The 17,177-nt window shown below is 37.3% G+C and overlaps 1 protein-coding gene across 5 annotated transcripts in view; it reads left to right on the top strand.

Annotated features, from left to right (window-relative positions):
* The window catches only part of WDR7 (WD repeat domain 7), a 371,052-nt gene that overhangs the window by 77,871 nt on the left and 276,004 nt on the right, over positions 1 to 17,177 (top strand). For all 5 annotated transcript variants that reach the window (XM_055298166.2, XM_055298151.2, XM_063641394.1 and 2 more), the window contains one exon: positions 393 to 607. In XM_055298166.2, the coding sequence (XP_055154141.1) occupies positions 393 to 607 (215 nt within the window). The remainder of the gene's footprint in view (positions 1 to 392; positions 608 to 17,177) is intronic.

Here is a 17,177-nt window from a genome sequence, read left to right as displayed (position 1 = left end):
AAGACTTTTTTGTTTAAGATTGATATACAACTTAGAGGAAGGTCAAATCATAGATTTTAATGTTTGTAATGGTGTGATGGGACAGGAGTAGTCAAGAAAACCATCTGGGAGGTAGAAGGAGTGGAAAAGCCTGGAGAAGGTTGTCGGAATCTTAGCTCTGAACTTGACTTTATTGGGAAGTTGCATCAGGGACTTTGTGGGAGAGGAATTCATTGAGGTGGTAGGTACTACATGGAAGATTGTTAGAGGAAGGAAGTACAAAAAAAAAATTTCCAGGAGGCATTGATAAAACATGTTTCTACTTAAAAAATTTTCATACCATTTTTTCTTTACTTAAACTATTCAAAGTGTTGTAGTATAATGAAATATTTGTGAATATATTTTTCTCGCAGGTGCATTGGATCGTTGTGTGATGGGGATAACAGCAGTAGAGATTCTAAACGCTTGTGATGAAGCTGTTCCTGCTGCTGTTGATTCACTTAGTCATCCAGCAGTCAACCTAAAACAAGCTATGACGAGACGTAGTCTTGCTGCTCTTAAAAATATGGCCCATCATAAGCTACAAACCCTTGCAACTAACCTCTTGGCTTCTGAGGCATCTGACAAGGTAAGTTTTATATGTGGGCTCATGAAGTGTGTAGACCCCATTTAACTTCATTTAGTAACATGGCTTTGGCATATCTTAGAAAATAATTTTTGAGAAATGACACTTGAAAAATAAGCTTTTGATTTTCATTTAGGTTTATCCAACATGGTTTGAGTTTTTCAAGTACTTGGCATTTTGAAAAAGTAAATTATTCTTACCATTTAAATATTTTAAAGTTCTTCCGACTAAATTAAGTGACTTTAGTTTCTGAAATTAGGGCAAACGAGTGTATATAATCTGTCTTACTTTTTGGTAGTCTTTCTGTTGAAAGATTGAGCATTAGCTAATGTCCTAAGGAGGGAAAAAAGTAATTTAGGTACAATTAAGATGTCTGTAATTGTGATGTATCATTTGTTTTAAAATTAGGTTCTGATTTTAGTAAGGTTAAGCCATTGTAAAGATTTAAGAAAATGTTTCAGAATATGTATGATGGTGTTGCAGAAGTACTGAAATTTTTCTGAGTCCTAAGCTCAAACACACTTTCCTTATTGACACTTAATAATCAAAGTATGAGTTAACTTCTTCAGTTAACAGAAGATTATCCTATTAAAAAAACCAATCCCAATTCCTGAATTGGTTACTTATCTTTAGTTTTGTAGAGGCTAGCCACTGTTTGGTCTGTGGTATTTGTGTAATGTGGTATAATGAGAACTAGTTTGTCTCTAGTAATGGATAAATGAAACCTAGAGACAATCTGAGTATTTCATCTGAATCACTATTTAAAATTCTAGTTCCATCTAAATATTCATTAGAGTTATTAATGAATAGGCACAAATACTTTTAATTTAATCTCTCCTTGATTTTCATTTTTTTAAATGGTTAGACATGTGAATAAATAGTGAAGGGGTTGAAAGGCTCATCTGCAGACTTGAAAATTAACCATGAGTTCATGTGTGCTGATGACACATGAAATACTGTAGGCAGTTCCACTGACCCACATCCTCCAGTAATTCACAGTAATGTCACCCTTTGATCATTCTTTCTTCACTCAAGATATAAATGTTTTATCAGCTATGTTGTATTGTATATTTCAACAATTGGAACTGTGAAATCCTTCTACATTTTTCCTCTGTGCTTTCAGTAGCACACCCTAAAGTTTGTGAAGAAATCACAGCTTAAATGCATTGGCCATACCTACAATTACTTCCAAGGAATCATGTGGCTGTCTCTAGGAATTCAGTGTTCATAGCACATTTTCTGACATGATATGTAATTTGATTTTGAGCAAATTTATAAAACAATATGTTTAAGAGCATGCATGCATGTGGTGTAACTCCCAGATATATTGTTTTTCTTGGTGGTATCCCCTAGAAGTAAAAATTTGGAAAAATAATTATATAACTTGAAAATTAAAGAAAAATAAGTGGTACAGTAACAGTTATGAATGGCTTTTGTAAGTGGTCATGGTCCATTATGTGATTTTTACAATCTTGTTTGTCCCTCTTTTAATAGCGTATTTTATAGTGCAATTAGTGATAAAAGCACCAGATATCAGAGACACTACACTTATGTATTGTAAAATATATTGCTTGTGAACCTCCTTAGTCTTGTAGCAGTGGTAATTGTTGCCTGGCCTACAAGGAAAACAATTATAGAAGGGAGGAAAAAGGCTTAGGAAGCTGAGGCTGCAGGAGGATAATCACTTTATGAAAAATGTATGTTGGCTGGACCATTAGGGATTTCTCTAACTATTTTCTCATGTTGAGTTTGAGGCTCCTTCTGAAGGGAATATTTAAAGAGCTGTCCTCTGGATAGCTTTCTAACCTCAGGAGAAATAAACCCACCCAAAGTTAAAAAACAAACAACTAAGAGCTTCTCAATGGTATAGGACTTACTCTAGGATATTGGATCTAATTTTTTACATGAGTCTTTCAATGGAAAGTGAAGCCTGTATTGGGATACTCTATAGAAAGTGCTGCTTTTTGTCTTGGTAGCATAGTCTTAGCAATCAGGGCTCTATGGAAGTAAACAGATATTTTATTTTGCTAATTATGTTAATTATACTGGACATTCAAAACTTTACAAAGATGGAGAATTTACTAGCATGTGATTTTTTTTCTCACACTAGAAGATCAAGAGGGTATTAAGTAAAATTATACTTTATTACTGTGCAATGAGTCTTTTGCAAGATTGTGTGTATTTGAAACCCTTTGCATTTCTCTTATGACTTGTATTTTTTTCTTTATATTATGATAACTTATATATTTATCTAATTCTCCCTACTGAAATTCAGTCTTTTTGAGAGCAGGGATTTTTGACTTATTTATCTCTGTGCTTTTCCATGACATCTAGCAGCAGCTGGTGTGCAATAACTATGTGTTGAATTGGATGATGTGGAACAGAAAGTGCAGAGAGCCTTTTCTTTCACTTTTTTGCCCTTGTCTTTGCCATTCCCTCATAACTGATTGTCTTAAGACCCCTGCATTGCAGCCTCAAGGCTGTCTGCGTTCATGAACCTTTAGATGTGGAGCATTCATTAGTCACTTGCATTCTTCCTTTGCAAAACAAAGTTTTGCTCAGTTTTGCATTCTTCCTTTGCTTTTGGTGAGTGAAGTTGTGTAGATATAACTCATTCTCCTTCATTGCCTTCTCTGTGTTATCAGTGTTCTAACTCATCCTGGACTTATCTTAAAATCATCTCCTTTATTCCTGTTCCTTTTGACTGTAGACCATGATAGCTCATTTGTGACAGACTGACATTTTGGGATGGGTAATTCTTTGTTGTTGGAGGACTATAGTCTATATAGTAGGATGTTGAGCATCATTTCTGTCTTCTACCTACATCACATCGTGCTGGTAGTAGCCTCCTCTTTCCAGTTGTGACAATCAGATGTCTTTAGATGTTGTCAAATTTCCCTTAAGAGGCAAAAATTGCCCCGGTTTAAAACCACTGCTTTTGAAAAAAAAAAAAAAAAAAAAAAAGCTTGAAATAGCAGGAATCCTGCATCCTCTATCCTATCCCTTTTTTCCCTTCCCTACCCTTGTTTTTTTAATCCCACTCTTCCTCAGGACAGTGAAGCCATTACCAACCCTTAGCCCCTCCACGCGTTTTGGCAGAGTTAGTTCTTACATTCTTTTTATGCTCACATTTTTTTTGTTCATATGTTACCCAAAACATTTTTCCCTTTGTATGGGGTATTTTTTGTTCTTTATATTTGTCTTCCCTACTAGATTTTAAACTTCTTCGGGACAGCAATTCAGTTTTTCATCTTTTTATTTCCAATACTCAGTGTAGTATAACTATATTGCATTGTAGTATAACTACACACAGAGTATGGTATATACTAGTGAAAAATAGTAATTGCTCAAGAAATTTAGTAGGAAGTTAGTTTGAGGTGTCTATTAGAATTGTGTTGTATAAGAACTTGAATGCAAAGCTGAGGATGTAATTTAATGGGTGCTGACATGATGCTGAATACTTTTAAAAGGATATTTTTGATTGCTTAAGAAATATTTTGTCATATCTAACATTTTAATGTAAGACACTTACAAATATTGATTTGGGAAATGAATTGTGAGGTTATTGGAATGATAAAGTGAGAGGTCATGGGGACTGGAAATAGGATTAGGCCCTGGAAATGTGGAAGAGGGGATGATTGGGAAGCTGTTGCATAAGTTGAATAAATAGGACTTCACTCTGGTCTTGAAGAGTTTGATGTTCAAGATTATTTCAGAAACAAAAACCTGGCTGAAGGGAGAATGGCAGTGCTATTAACAGGAGTGCACAGGCCATGGAATAGGCTTTGAGGATGATTGTAGTAGGAGACGTGCATCTTATCGGTAGTGTTAGGAGTTGGGGGTGTGTGCAAGTCAGCAAAATACCTTTGAGAAATAAGTGACATGATGGTGAGATAAAATAGAGATGGTATTATTTTTTTCCTAAATAGATGCTGGAGTGTAGAGCCTGACTTAGACTGCAGTTCACATTTTTGGGTGCCTGCTATCATTTGATTTTTTTCAGATATGCTCTTTTCCTGAATTGTCACTGCAAATAGGTGAGGTAGTTCTTATTGTCCCCAATTAGCAACTGATGCACCTAAAGACAGTTGGATGGAACAAGGATTGACAAACTCTTTCTATAAAGGGCTAGATAGTAAATACTTTAGGCTTTGTGTGCTGTCTCTGTCACAGTGACTTAACTTTGCTTTATAGTGTGAAAGCAGGCATAGACAATATGTGAACAAATGAGCATGGCTGCTTTCCAATAAAACTATTTACAGAAGCAGGTGGTGAGTTGGATTTGGCCCATGGGCCATGGTTTGCCAACCCCTACATCAGAAGATAGCATTGTTAATATCAAGATTGTAAGTATAGTTCTCTGGTGGAATGATTTTTGCTTTATTTTTATAAAAGCAGTTCAGAAGAGTGGTTAAGAGCCTGGGTTCTGGTGACAGACATGTCTGTATTCAAATTATGTTTCTGTAACTTGCTGGCCATGGGTGACCTTGGGCAGGTAACCTCCATTGGCCTCCTGTCATCTTTAAAACAAAATTCAAACTTTTTACAGTTGCCTCTGAAACTCTATGTGATCAGACATATGCTTCCCTCATTTAATTTTATTCTTCAATCCTTGATTATTCCAGTTCTAGCCAACTGACTCTTTTTAAAAATATGACTATTTGTTGAATGGATTAATGAATGAGAAAAATGAATGAATTATACGTAGTACATTTTGACTACTGGTAATGATTGCAAAATCTTGGTATAGAATTACAGGATAGAAATTGAGAGTTGTTTATAAAGTTATCCTTTAAGAAATTCTTTTTAAGCCACATCTTCATATGATATTATTGAGGGACAGCGTATGGAAATGGAAGAAATTTGAAGACAGATGCCTGTTTAGATATCAGGAAGATGAAGATGAGCCAGTGAGAAGCACAGAAAGAGAAATCATACAAGCAGATTCTGGATCACACATACAGTTGAAAACAAAAGTAAAAGGTCTACAGTTTGTCAGAGAAATGAAATAACATTAAGAATTGGGATGTGTAGGTTAAGTAATTAGGAAAGCCATTGGTGATTATTAAGAGAGCTGTTTTGGTAGAGTTGGTTTGGTCAGAAATCAGGGTACAGTGAGCTGAGTATAAGAAGTGGAGGTAAAGAGTGTGGAAGAAATTAGCTCTTGATGGAAAAAGAGGAGGGTAGTAGCTTCAGTGGCTAGGGATTTAAGATCTGGGTTTATACTCTGTTTAGGAGATCACTGAGCATTTATGTTGGTGGGAGGATAATGGGTGGGACAATGCAGGAGGACATGGTGTTAAGAACAGAGCTGGAGAGTTTACCCTTACTAGAAATTGTTTCCTTGTGATTGGTAATGATTGAAGAGAGGAAGATGATTTCCAGTCTCAGTAAACTATCGCAAGGACAAAAAACCAAACACCGCATGCTCTCACTCATAGGTGGGAATTGAACAATAAGAACACATGGACACAGGAAGGGGAACATCACACTCCAGGACTGTTGTGGGGTGGGGGGAGGGGGGAGGGATAGCATTAGGAGATACACCTAATGCTAAATGACGAGTTAATGGGTGCAGCACACCAACATGGCACATGGATACATATGTTACAAACCTGCACATTGTGCACATGTACCGTAAAACTTAAAGTACAATAAAAAAAAATTAATGAAGAGAGGAAGATGAATGTACCAAGTCATTTTCAGTGGAAGAGAGTGAAAGTAGGCTGTGATTTCTGTTAAAAGGAAGAAAGAGATGCTTATAATTCTTTGGAGGTAGAGCCATCTTTTTTTCTCTTTTTTCTTTTTTTAAATCCCAACACCACCCAGCATAAGCAGTTGAGTGGATTAGGAGTTAGAAGATTTGTAAAATATAGATAACCAGTCATTTGTAGATTGCACATGATGATATTTGGTGAATGCATACATGCGTATATTTAGAAGATGGTCTGAGCATATCAGATGATGTTTCTGACATGTTTTTCTCATAAAGCATTTGCCACATATATGCTTCTTTGTAAAGAGATCTTGGGCTAAAGGGATTTTATTAGTGAAGCTAGAAAACCATTACTGCCATGAAATTAATTTCTTCATCCTACTGTGTGTAATTTTCTGTTCTGCAGCTTTACATCTTGAGCATTGTTGTGCCAATCAGAATCACCTTATTTATAGGGGAAAATGATGAGGTTGAGGAAGTGGAAAAATGACCAGGATGATTTATCTTTTACTTTACACTTCTCTCATGTTGTCTAATTAGTCAAAAGCCTGAAAAAAATGAATGGGCTATATTTGCAAAGGTCAGTAGCTTTGTATTCTGTGTAATGAGGCAAGAGAATGGAATTTAGAAGTCAAATATAACCTACTAAGAACATAGTCTGTGTTCTTTGCTTGCAAAATTCACTCTAAAAAAATTTATACTGATTGAATTGACTTTATGATTCACTGTGAAAAGGTCACTGTAAGGTACAGACAAGGACAAGCCAAATGACGTTGTGTACACGATACCAGGCCTTGTTTAGTGAACTGTTTTTGTCCTTAGAAGAATTCTTATGATATGTATGACCTTTGAAGAATCAATTAAATTTGTTTAACATTCTGTCCCAAAACTTTAATGAATATTTTAATAGAAAATATGAGTATGTTGATAATATATTGATTATCGTATATTCATAAGTATGTAAGTTTTGTTTGTCCTCAGTGGTTGTTAGGACAAAATTTTAAATTACGCCAATTGTTGTCTAGTCCCTAATAAATAAAGGAGCCTTAGCTAAGCTGTCCAGTCTTAAGAAAACAAAGGAGTAAAAGCCTGTGACTATAAGAGGGGAAATACATTTTCTCAGTCAAATAAAGGAAACGTTTGTCCTCTTCCATTCTGGAGAGATACTAGAAGTAATATTATTCCAGTAATAAAATAATCATTATCTTCTAACATGCTTATTGTTAGCTTTGGTGATTATATGATATAGAGATATTTAAAACTTGGCCAGGCACAGTGGCTCATGCCTGTCATCCTAGCACATTGGGAGGCCAAGGTAGGCGGATTGTTTGAACTCAGGAGTTGGAGACCAGCCTGGGCAATGGTGAAACCCTGCCTCTACAAAAATTAGCCAGGCTTAGTGGCACACACCTGTGGTCCCAGCTGCTCTGGGGGCTGGGGTGGGAGGATTGCTTGGGCCCAGGAGGTTGAGGCTGCATTGAGCTGAGATCATGCCACAGCACTATAGCCTGGGTGACAGAGCGAGACCCTGTCTCAAACAAAAACAAACAAAAAAATTATTGTCAGTCTCTCACATGATAACAGAGATGATACTCCGAAAGAATAATGTTTGGGTATCATAATAGTTACACTCATAATTTTGATTGCTTTCTGAATCCTGGCACTTATAAGCTAAGAATAGCAATCAGGGAATTTCTCCTCCATGATTTGACATATTAAAATATGGACTTTGTGGATTCTCTGAAATGTCCAGATCATTTAGATAGCATAAAATCCTTTTTTTTTTTTTTTTTTTTTTTTGCAAAATGTGTTTTTTAACTTTTTGAATAGTTAAATTATGATTCCTATCTTTTAATTAAGATGTGTTGAATGTTAACTCTTTTTTGGTAACTCAGTGCAAACATTGGTTATAATAATGCGTTCTAGATTTATCTGTTGATAAAATATTATCCACATTTACTTCCTTTCCAAGTTTCCTAGACTGCTGGATTTTTTTTTTCTAAATTGCTTCTTTATAAACCTTTTATCTCTTTGCTCTTCTCTTGACTATTGTGGCCACTGCTAATCCCTGCTACTCTGTCTCTGTTTTTCTCTGAAAACCGATATAGTAGTGTTTAGATCTACCATCTTAACATTCGAGTTCCATTTCACTGTTTTTATGTTTATTTTTATTTTTTCTTGGCCTCTTTCAGATTCAGCAAATATATTTAAATTTTACTTTCCCCTTCTTATACTTGTTAGCTATAGATTATGTTAGTATTCTTTTAGTTTTTGCCCTAGAGATTGTAAGTACATCTTTGACTTACTACAGTCTAAAACAAATTATTCCTATTGGAATTTCTCTGCTGGTGCTAGAGCCTTAGAACACTACAACTCCATTTGCCCCCCCTTCTTTTTACATTTTAGTTGCCATGCATTGTAACTTTACATATACTTTAAATTCCACTAGACATTATTATTGTTTTGTTCAGTCAATATTATTTAATATTCTTATATTTAAACTCTGTTCTTTTTGTACTTTACATTTTCATGTTTTCATCTAAGATCATTTTCTTCCTCTAAAGAACTACTCATTTCTTTTAGTACAAGTTTACTGGCATTGAATTTTCTCAGTTTTTGATTGTCTGAAAATGTTCTCTGTTTTTGAAGGATATGTTTGCTGATTATAGATTTTTAGGTTGGTGGTCTTTTGCACTGTAAAGATTTCATTATCTTCTCATTTCCATCTTTTTTTTTGGGGGGAGGGGGAAATAAGCTATCATTATTCCTTTGGATCCCCCCATTGCTTTTAAGGTTTTCTATTTTTCCCTTGTTTTTTTGCAGTTTAAATATGACATACCTAGATGTGATTTTTTTTTCTTGTATTTATACTGCTTGGAGTTGCCAGAGCTTTTTGAATCTGTAGGTTTGTGTCTTTCACTAGTGCAGGAAAGTTCTTGAGGCCATTATCTTTTCAGATGCTACTTTCTTACCTCTCTTTCAGAAACTCCAATTACATGTAAATTAGACTGCCTCCTTTGCCAGTTTTTAAAAAAATTTTTTTTGTAGGTCTCATGTTCTTCTCTGTATTTTGTAATCTTTTTCTCCCTCTGTGTTTCAATGTATATATTTTCTGTGTTCCATAGGACTGTTTTCTGCCCTGTCTTTCCACAAACTCCTTTACTGAGTTACTACTTTTAATTATTATTACTGTATTTCTAGGCTACCTACTTGATCCTTTTTTAAAAATAGATTTCAGTTATCTGCTGAAATTCTTTATCTTTTTATCTTTTCCATCATTTTCTATATTTTCTTGAACATATTAATCCTAATTATCTTAAAATCTTTACCTGCCAACTCTAATATCTGTATCACTGGTGACTCTCTTTTAATTGCCTGTAATTTCAGTTATATGCTGTAATCTCTTGGCATGTATAGTAATTTTTTGTTAAATACCAGACATTGTAGATAAAAAAAGTAGCTTGTTCAAATGATATCCTCTTCTAGAGGGGGCTCACCCTTTCTCTGCTGTTCAGATGGAATAAAGGCTAACCAACTTAATATAATCCGGGACTAACCTGAGTCAAGGCTAGGTTGCAGTGTTTTAAATCTCTGCCTATCTGTGATTTTGCTTCTACTTCTCTAGTCCTTCCAGGGCTTCCAACAGAGAGCCCAGAGTATTTAATGGGGTTCTTTTGCTTGTTGAGTTCTGAATCCTATTTCTTATCTTCTTAGCATGACAACCCTGCCAAAAACTCCATTTTGCTTTCTAGAGACATTCTTAGTCTCCCCACACAACTTCAGTATTTGGCATTTGACATGAATGGCCCTGTGTCAGCTTCTGTTTTCTTTCCCTCCCTTCTCACTAGGATTTTGGTCCCTTGAATATTCAATTTTCTCTTTAGCCCCACAAGACTTTCAAAAGCTCTGTTGCTTTCTGTATTCCCAGTGATGGTCCTACTGCTTGCTTGATCTCTGCTTTATCCAAGGTACTTTAAAGCCAGCATGTCTAAGATTGAACTCAAAATCATGTCCCATAGAACATTCCATTTCTCATTATTTTCTACTACCTAGTGGTGCAAACTGTGGCTTACAGGTCAATAGGGCCCTTGAGCTATGAATGATTTTTATATTTTAAAAGGATTCTTAAGAATATGTGACATAAAGCTTTGTGGCCCTCAAAGTTTAAAGTATTTGCTATGTGACTCTTTACAGAAAAAGTTTGCCAATACTTTTTCTGTCCTAGTAACTGTCATCACTGTTTGTCCCATTATCTATATTACAAATCCTAAATGTTATCGAATCATCTTCTCTTGAAAACAAATCCAAAATGAACTTTTGTCATTTTTATCTCTTTCTGAAAGCAGTCTTCTCTCTGCCTCTGCCACTCTTCTAGTTTATGATCTTTCCCCCAGATAATACCTTATGATTGATCTTTTTGTATTTAATTAGCCCTTCCTGCTCCCACAAATCTGACATCTGCTCCAAGTTCTCCATTAAAGTCCACTGTCATAGGACTCACACACATAGAAAATTACACTATATGTAGGTTGTGAGTGCATGTGCTCCTTTATGTGTAAATGTATGTGTGCATCATGTGTGTATATTTCAGAGAGTTTGGGATGGATACTTTGAAAATTTCCAACTCAGGGTACCTTTCCACCAAGTATTCTCCAGTTTGAAGGAAATGAGTTTTAGGTTACTATGAATGCACTCTCAACCATTACATTAAGGAACAAAACTAAATTCTCAAACCTAACTAAATATTTAATTCATATTTGCTAAGTTTCTGATGATTACAGGATTTTTGTCTCTTTTCCCTTTTTAAGGATCCTTGAATTGGACATGACTGGATTTATTGTGGTGATTTCATAATACCATCAAATAATGACATATACAACGGAACAACCCTTCCTGAAGCCTAATATACCCTGTGGTTCTAGTGCCTTGTTGACCCTGTGCCTTACGTATAATAGGTGTTCAATGGATTTATGAATGGGATTCATAGTTCATACTAAATATAATTCATCATATTCTGAGCCAAGGGGAAGCAGTCTTGTTCTATGATGGTTTTAAATTCAGAACAGTTTTGTTTTTCCTTGCAAATACATTAACAAAAATACACTATATTAAGAAGAAATATAGATTATTGTGGAATGTATGTTAGACACAGCTGAGGAGAAATTTCTTTTACTATCTCACATCATAAATCAAATAGTAGAATGCTGAGAGAATAGGGAGTGCTAGGTGGATTAAACCCTGTGGCTTTTCAGCAGCCAGATCTTTCTAGCCCTTGTGTATAATACTTTATATTTAACTCTTATTTGGGAACTCAACGGTATTGTGAAGTAATTTATAAAAATATACATATTTATGGCAAAATGCTAATAATTTAGTATTTTGGGAGATGAAATAATTTATTCTCTTCTAATATGTTTGAAAATCTGCTCTTTATGAGACCATATAGAAGTTTTTTAAACTTCTTGAATTTTAAAGCCTCTGTTAGAAAATAATTGAATGAGTCAAGTTCAGTTAAACACTGACTGACTACTAGGTACTGTGTTAGGTCCTGGGGAACCAAATAAATAAGACGTATTTACCTTCAGAAAATACACTCAGATAAATACAATTGAATAAAGTAGCAAGGATGGCTGAGACATGCAGAAAGTATTGTGGAAGCCTGTCTTAGCTTGAGGTGATTAGGACTGGCTTCTTGGAGGAAGAGACATTCAAGGATGAGTAGATATATTCAGATGATGGAAGCAGATGGGTTGCGGTGTGTTCCGGGAGGACTAGGTGGCCCAAGCAAAGTGGGAAGTAGGCAATACCACGTGCGGGGAGACAGGTGTGGTGGGAAATGAGGTGAGTCCATTGAAGCACCATGTGAAGGTGCTTAAGCTTTATCGTTTATCTCAGTGGCTTTCAAACTTCAAAAAAAATTAGCTTCGTAATCCTACTCTCAAAAGGAATTATATATGAAAGCCAGTATGTAAAACAGATAATAGGTAATAGGGAGAAGAGTTTAAATTCAAGAGCTATTTGTGAGTTAGATTTGGCGAGACTTCATGATTGCTTAGGTATAGGTGGTAAGGAAGGTTGGCTCACAGGTTTTCTGATTGGGTGATAGAATAGAAAATAGCTCTATCACGTGTGATATCGAATGTAAGAGCAGGTTTTGTCCGGGATGATGAGGAGTTGCTTTGTTCATGGTGAGTATGAGGTTCTTATGGGACATCTATGTTGTGATGTCTGCAAGACCTTTAAGAGAGTGAAACTTGAGGCAGGGCTGTGGTGATGAGACATCCAAAAGATGGTTCTTAATACTGTGGAAGTGGAGGAGATCATTCAGAGCTAGACTCTGGGCTTACTAACCTTAAGGGAGGAGGAAAAGGAAACGATTTAGAGAAGGAGTGGTGTGAGGCATGTGAGGAGAGCCAGGAGAATGGGCTAACCTGTAAACAGAGGGAATCAAGAATTTCAGGCAGAGTAGAGAGTAATCACTTGTGTCAAATGCAGTAGATGTTGGGTATTAGAAGGATCGAAATGTGTTTGTCAGTGAAGTCATTAGTATTCTTTTTAAGAACTGTCTTCCCAGGATGTTGGGAGCAGAAGGTTCACTGTGGAGGGTTAAGGAGTGAAAGGAAAGTGTGGAAATAGAAATAGTAACAAATGTATAATACTTTTGAAAGGTGTGTATGAGAAGGAAAGAGAGTAGCTAGAGAGAGATGCAGTTTTGAAGACAGCTGAGAGTATTTGTGGGCTGCGGATGATAATCAAGTAGTGAGAGGAACGTTCTCGATCAGGATAGGGAGGAATTGATAATTGATGAAGCTAGGTTCCCCAGGGGATGAGAGAGTGGGCGATTTCAAAGGTAAAGGGAAGGAAGGCAGTTGGCCTTGATGTGGAGGAGGAAAACCTTATTTCTGAAACTGAAGGGAAAGAGCACAGGCTGGGTGTCCGGATGGGTATATGTTTCTGTGGATAGTGGATGGGGATTGAGGAGAGAATATTCCTAAAGCCTTCCATTTCTCCCAGAAGTTGGAGGTAAGATTGTCTGTGGGGAGGAAGGGAGTGATCCTGAGTAGGGGACCTGATGAGAGTGGTAGAGATTAGGGAAGGAGGGGTCTAAGAGCAAGTGTAGGGATTCACTGAATTTGTATTTGAAATGCAGACGTAAAAGGGAATGGAGGGTGGTTGTGAAAGACTGATTGCTAGGACCGACTGTTGTTGGACAGGCAGGGAAGGGGAAGAAGGGGCTGATGGGGATGAAATTGTGGAATCCAGGGCCTGAATGCCCCATGATAGTGGTTGCCAAACCATGCTGCACCTGAAATCACCTGGGGCTCTTTAGAGACTACTGGCACCTGGCCCCTACACGAGGATTTTCTGATTTAATTGGTATGGGGTGAAACCTTTGCGTGGGAGGTTTCAAAGGTTCCCAGATGGTTCCCACCTACAGGTTACAGCAGTTTGTGCTCCAAGAGGCTGAAGAGCAGATGAGGGGAAGAGCTGGAACTCTAGAAGGTGTGGCCAGAGTGGTGATATTAGCATTTAAGGTTTCTCAGGTAAGGACAGGACCCAGTGTGCATGGCCATGAGAGTGGCTGGCTGAGGTTGAGTGGAGGGGAAGTTGTGAAAGTTACTATGGCTTTTAGTATTTGGTGGTGCACTTTCCTGGTCTTTTCTCCTCCCACTGGATAAAGAGCCTTGTGATAAGAATACAGTGCCATCTAACAGGCTAATTTGGGGGTAGGGATTAAGTTATGACTTAACAATAGGATTCATACATGCCTTATGAATGTGTTTCGGAAAATTATAGTTTAAAATATTGTTGATGCAAGTAAAAATCCCCAAACTAAATGAAGAATTTAATAGGAATTTGCAATTTGAAAGCAAGATAATATATGAAGGCATCCCTTATGTGAGACTGTCCGGTGTTCATATGCAGTAAAATTTTTGTACCATTACTCTACAGTTCATAATAGTATGACATCTAATTAGAATGCTGAAAGTCTCCAGAACAGCAGGCCCCAACCTTTTTGGCACCAGGGACTGGTTTCGTGGAAGACAGTTTTTCCATGGCCTGGCCTGAGGTAGACGGTTTTGGGATGAAACTGGCGTTAGAGTCTCATAAGGAGCGCACACCGTAAATCCCTTGCATACACAGTTCACAATAGGGTTTTCACTCCTATGAGAAGCTAATGCTGGTGCTGATATGACAGGAGGTGGAGCTCAGGTGGTAGGTAATGCTTGCTTGCCCGCTGCTCAGCTCCTGCTGTAGGACCCCGTTCTTAACAAGCCATGGATCTGTGGACCAGTACCAGTTCTTGGCCTGTAAGTTGGGGACACCTGTTCTAGAAAACTAGTCACATGCTAATTTAAGGTTATAAATAGCAAAATACAAAAATAGCACTTGTAGCATAATTAGCAAAAGTAACCTTAGTAACTCACTTTACTAAATGACTCTATGCTTAACATTGTGTCATTTGCCCTCCTACTTTGAATCCTTTTACATCCCATAAAGAAGCCCCTTGACCTCCAACAACTGCAGACCATAAGTTGAAAATCACTGACCTATACGGATGCTGAACTTTCCTAGGACAATGGTTGGCCAGCAAGGGTGTGAGTCAGGGACAATGATTTCAAGGTTTAAACATTTTTTTCCAGTGTGAATCTCATAAGATGATTTATATGAAATGGTATTGCAGGCCCTAAAATTAACCTTGAATAGAAATATATTTGTCAGTTATCTCAGGGAGACAGTTTACTGCATTGTCCAAGTATAGGAAGTATAATTGGTACATAGTGGTTGTGACTGGAATTCTATATGATGCTGTCAGTTGACTACAACAGGGAAAATATATCCAAAGATCTTTCTGTTAATGTCTTCCACTGATCTCTCTCTTATTTTGTATAAAAATACTTATTTTTCCTAATTACATTCACACCTCAATCACAATCACACCAAGCAGCAATCAGTTCCAGTAAAAGTGATATTTTCTCAGGCAAATAGATGGGTAGAAAGGATGAGGTAGGAAAAAGAATGGGAACTTTGGTAAAAGGGGAACAGATTTATCAGCATAAGCCAGGATTTTAGGTTTTTACAGTGTAATGTTACTTGGTTTTTAGTCTCCTTCACTTCTATTTCAGTAAGTGTAGTACTTGCTATATGCTTCTGCCACGCTTCACCTGGCTAACTCCTACTCATCTCATGAGCATGAGTTCTGTGACCTCTGTCCCTGCAAAGGCTTCCTGAATTTTTCAAGTATAATACAGCCAGATCAGACAAGGGCAGTTGGGTCTTCCTCTCTGATCCTCTGGCACTTGGATTATATTGCTATCCTAGTACTTATTCTATTGTACCAGTATATGTAATCAGGTAGATGTATTTGTTTCCATCTCTATTTCTCTGTATCAGAGTTTCTCAACCTCAACACTATAGTCATTTTTGGCTTGATAATTTTTTCTTGTGGAATCCTGTGCACTGCAGTATTTTTAGCACCATCCCTAGCCTCTACCCACTAGATGGTATTAGCACCCCTTCCAAGTTGTCACTAGCAAAGTGTCTCCAGACGTTACCAAGTGTCCGTTGGGAGTGAGGGGAGAATTACCCCCTGCTCAAAACCACTGCTCTATATCAGACAAAGAGCTTCTCAGAGGACCATACCGTATTGCTTCTTGTATTTTCAGTGCTCAGCACAAAGTGTTCATTGAATCACTAAATAACCCAGGATTTGAGGGTTCACTAATGTGGAGTGGATTCAGTCTTTCCTTTACCACCTCCCTTCTCTCTAAAATCTCTACAGAATGAATGTTGAGAGTCCCTTGATAGCTAGAATTATTCAAAACATGGAGGAAGTAGTAGGCAGATAGAGGAGGAACCTGACTTCCTCCTGTATCGTCACCATTGACTTGCTGTGTGACCTCAGGTGACTGACTGACTTATCTCTTACCTTCAACTTGGTTTTAGTTTTAAAATTGGTATAATAGGGTTGCAATGAAGTTAAATGGGATAACAGATTTGAAAACATTCATCACAATAGTTGTTCAACATACATAATTTAGTACTCTTGATTGATTGATTCATGCATTCATTCAGCACATATTGAGTGCATACTATAAGCTAGGCCCCAAGCTACAACCAGCTGGAGAGGGCATCAGTTACACCCACACCCAGTGGGCCCTGGCATTAGGGAGTTCCTGCTCTGATGTGGGAGAAAAGTGTGCAGTTCATTGTGTTGAGCCTTTTACTACCTAAGATATGAACCCAGTGAGAGAGAACCCCAAGGAGCCAAACTGACCTGAAGGGTTGTTGGGAAGGCTTTTCAGAAGAGAGAGGCTTGACGTTAGGAGGACAGTGGGGAAGAACATCCCAGGCAAAGGGAGCAGCCTGTGCAGATGCAGGTGGGCATGGCCACTGTGTGGAGACGATAGCGAGATGTGGGCCAAGTTGGACAGTGATGAGAGAAGAGGGTTCAAAATAGCTTAGAATCTACACGAGCGTGAACATTTCTGAAATTAGGGGTTTTTCATCACAGTGACCCAGGGTCGATTAGGGCAGTGTTTTTTTTCTTCTTTTCATTTTCTCATTATCAGTCTTATCCTTGTTCTTACTGAGTGGAGTCTCCCAGAATCTCACCTTGTTTCCATTCATTTACAGGTGTCTTAAGGGTTTTAGCATATCTAGAAGGGTGTGTTATACTAGGAGCTCTTTGGGCTTTTGCATTTTCTTTCCTTCACTTGGTATTAAACTATGTTCACATGTATCTTTGATACATTCGTTTGAGATGAAATGAGCAGGGTTTTGTTATCTCTCTCTTACCAGTGAAAGGAATACTGCTTGTGTTATCTGTTCGCTGTCTGCAACACTTCATTGAGG

This window comes from Symphalangus syndactylus, chromosome 1 (genome assembly GCF_028878055.3).
Source record: "Symphalangus syndactylus isolate Jambi chromosome 1, NHGRI_mSymSyn1-v2.1_pri, whole genome shotgun sequence".
Taxonomy (NCBI): Eukaryota; Metazoa; Chordata; class Mammalia; order Primates; family Hylobatidae; genus Symphalangus; species Symphalangus syndactylus.
The sequence above is the reverse complement of the archived record's forward strand: the minus strand, read 5'-3'. Positions and strand labels throughout refer to the sequence as shown.